Raw genomic sequence first — 2,555 nt, forward strand, 5'->3', positions numbered from 1 at the left:
ACTTTACCATCTATCTAGCGTGCATAAATACTTGTATAAAAGACCAGATTGATGCCCGTCTTTTTTCTTCCGATGATGTAGTAACAGAGTGCGTTAAGAAGTTACGAATCTAGTCAGTACTTAGTCAATACTTCCACAGTTCTACACCCAAAGAAACCTATACTTATGTGTGCATGGTTTACCTTCATGGTCAAAATTTCGACTTTCTGTGGAAATATGCTAGTCTATGTACCACTTATGCCTCAAATCTTCCTCTGTCAACTTTCCCTCTCGTCGTGTAAATGTTATCTCTTGTTTGTGCAGCAAAAGGTTGTCAATCGTCTCAAAAATGGATGTTTCTGCAAATGCATCTTCAAAGAAGTTGCCTGTGGGTTTTGATCCAACAATGACAGAAGAATATACTTCTCTATCAAAAAGGCTTTTAGAATTCTATAGCATCTCTAGTACTGATAAAGCCTGGGTTTTCAAGTCAGGTTAGGTTAATTTCTTTTTATTTCTCTTTTTTTTAGATGTCAAGTTATTAGTAAGAACTGTGCGATTTGTAAATTTTATCATCAAGCGCTTCATATGTTAACCCTTCGTCTTTGACTCTTAAAATTGGTGAAGGAAAACAGACTAGGGCATTGTTTTCCGTTAACCAACCTAACTTGTTGGCAAACAAAATGAGAAAGTCCATTTTGTCTTCTTACGTGAGGAAAGACGGCAACAATCCCGTTAGTTTCGATTGGTCACCATTCCCTATTGAGCTTGCGGGGGTGTCTTTAATAGTCTCCTCACCATCAGCCTCAAAACTTCTTATGGTTCGAAATCCCGAGAACGATTCTCCTATCAAATTTGAAATTTGGGGTGCGTCATCTGTCGAGAAGGAATTCCACGTTCCCCAATCTGTCCATGGTTCAGTTTACTCTGATGGATGGTAAGTCTTGATTTTCAGATAATTATTAAACAACAAGTATTAACAAGTGTCCATTTCTAATGTGGCCGAGGACTCAATATTTTTTTAGCTTTGGAATAGGATAAAAGAAAGCAAAATGGCTCACTAAATTTATCTAGTCCACGTACATATAACTCGCTTACCCAACCATAAGCGTGTTTTGTTCTCGTTGATTATTAATAGCATGTACTCCCAATTTGCTAGTTTGTTTTGGTAGATTGAGAATTTGTTGAATTACGGATCTCATTAAGTGATCATTTCCGTGTTTTCTGTCTTCTACATCTGTCAGGTTTGAAGGTGTATCTTGGAATTCGGATGAAACACTAAATGCATATGTTGCTGAGGAACCTTGGCCTCCCAAGCCGATATTTGGAATGTCTAGTTACAAGAGCCAGGGCTCTAGTGATAAGGATTCTAATAGCAGGAAAGGCCAAGGAGTGTGGGAGGAGGCCAAGGAGTGTGGGAGGAGAGCGAGGGCTCTAGTCATTTGTTTACATCAACTTAATCAACTTCATAGAACCTTTATTTGTGATTATTTTTGTTTCTTGTGTTATTGTAAATGTTTACAAAGTTATGTTTTCACATGTACAACAAATAAACAGTGTTTCGATAGGTTTGTTATTTGTTAATACATAAATCATTTTTTGACTTATATCATCTATTAGCTCAAAAGGTAGAGCATTGTGCTATAGCGCAAGATGTGAGTTCGAGTCTCATATAGATGAAAAAATATAAATATAGGATTTTTATATATTTTGTTAATGCCATTGTACGTCAACAATCACTCAATCAGTTCTTAGATTTACAAAATAAGGTTAAGTTTCACAAAATAAGGTCTAGGTTTTAAAAAATAAGGTCCTAGTTTCACAAATCAGGTATAAACTCAGGTGAGGCAGACTGCCTCGCCATAATTAACAGCGCCCTACCTGAATTCAACCATTTATAACCAAGTTTCACAAAATCAACTTCTAATTTCATAATATAAGCTAAAGGATTCACAAAACAAGATCTAGGATTCACAAAATAAGAAAAAGAGCAAAATTGGTGATTTCAACCATTTATAACCAAGTTTCACAATATTATCTTCTAATTTCACAATATAAGCTATAAGATTCACAAAATAAGGTTTTGGATTTACAAAATAATAAAAAGAGCAAAATTAATGATTTATTACCAAATTTCTAAAAAACACCTTCTAGTTTCACAATATAATCTCTATGATTCACGAAACAAGGTCTATGATCCACATAATTAAAAAAAAAACGTCATTTCAACCATTATGACCAAGTTTCACAAAATCACTTTCAAGTTTCATAAAACAAGGTCTAACATTCACAAAATAAGAAAAAGAGCAAAATAGGTGATTTCAACCACTTATGACCAAGTTTTACAACATTACCTTCAAAGTTCACAAACTAACATCTAACCATTCACAAAACAAGGAGTAAGATTCACAAAATCACCTTCAAGGTTCACAAACTAACATCTAACCATTAAGTTCAAAACAAAGATAAATCAAACACAAAAGAAAAAAAAGTAGTTAAAACTTCTTCAATTGTCATCATCCTCACACGTACATCATTCTCTGTTCTATGCTTCTTCTTCTTCTTCTTCCGATGTA

The 2,555-nt window shown here is 34.4% G+C and overlaps 1 protein-coding gene across 1 annotated transcript; it reads left to right on the forward strand.

Annotated features, from left to right (window-relative positions):
- Positions 1-307: 307 nt before the first annotated feature.
- On the forward strand, positions 308-1,655 carry LOC141638074 (acylamino-acid-releasing enzyme-like). The gene is made up of 4 exons (XM_074447518.1): positions 308-473; positions 607-916; positions 1,224-1,423; positions 1,600-1,655. The coding sequence occupies exons 1-4, from the start codon at positions 329-331 to the stop codon at positions 1,653-1,655; spliced, it is 711 nt and encodes a 236-aa protein (XP_074303619.1). The 5' UTR covers positions 308-328.
- Positions 1,656-2,555: the final 900 nt, after the last annotated feature.

This window comes from Silene latifolia, unplaced genomic scaffold (assembly GCF_048544455.1).
Source record: "Silene latifolia isolate original U9 population unplaced genomic scaffold, ASM4854445v1 scaffold_171, whole genome shotgun sequence".
In the NCBI taxonomy this organism is placed as follows: Eukaryota; Viridiplantae; Streptophyta; class Magnoliopsida; order Caryophyllales; family Caryophyllaceae; genus Silene; species Silene latifolia.

Coding starts and splice junctions, on each gene's coding strand:
- LOC141638074 (XM_074447518.1), top strand. CDS start 329: ATGGATGTTTCTGCAAATGCATCTTCAAAGAAGTTGCCTGTGGGTTTT. Junction 474..606: donor AGCCTGGGTTTTCAAGTCAG/GTTAGGTTAATT, acceptor AAATTGGTGAAG/GAAAACAGACTAGGGCATTG. Junction 917..1,223: donor TCAGTTTACTCTGATGGATG/GTAAGTCTTGAT, acceptor TACATCTGTCAG/GTTTGAAGGTGTATCTTGGA.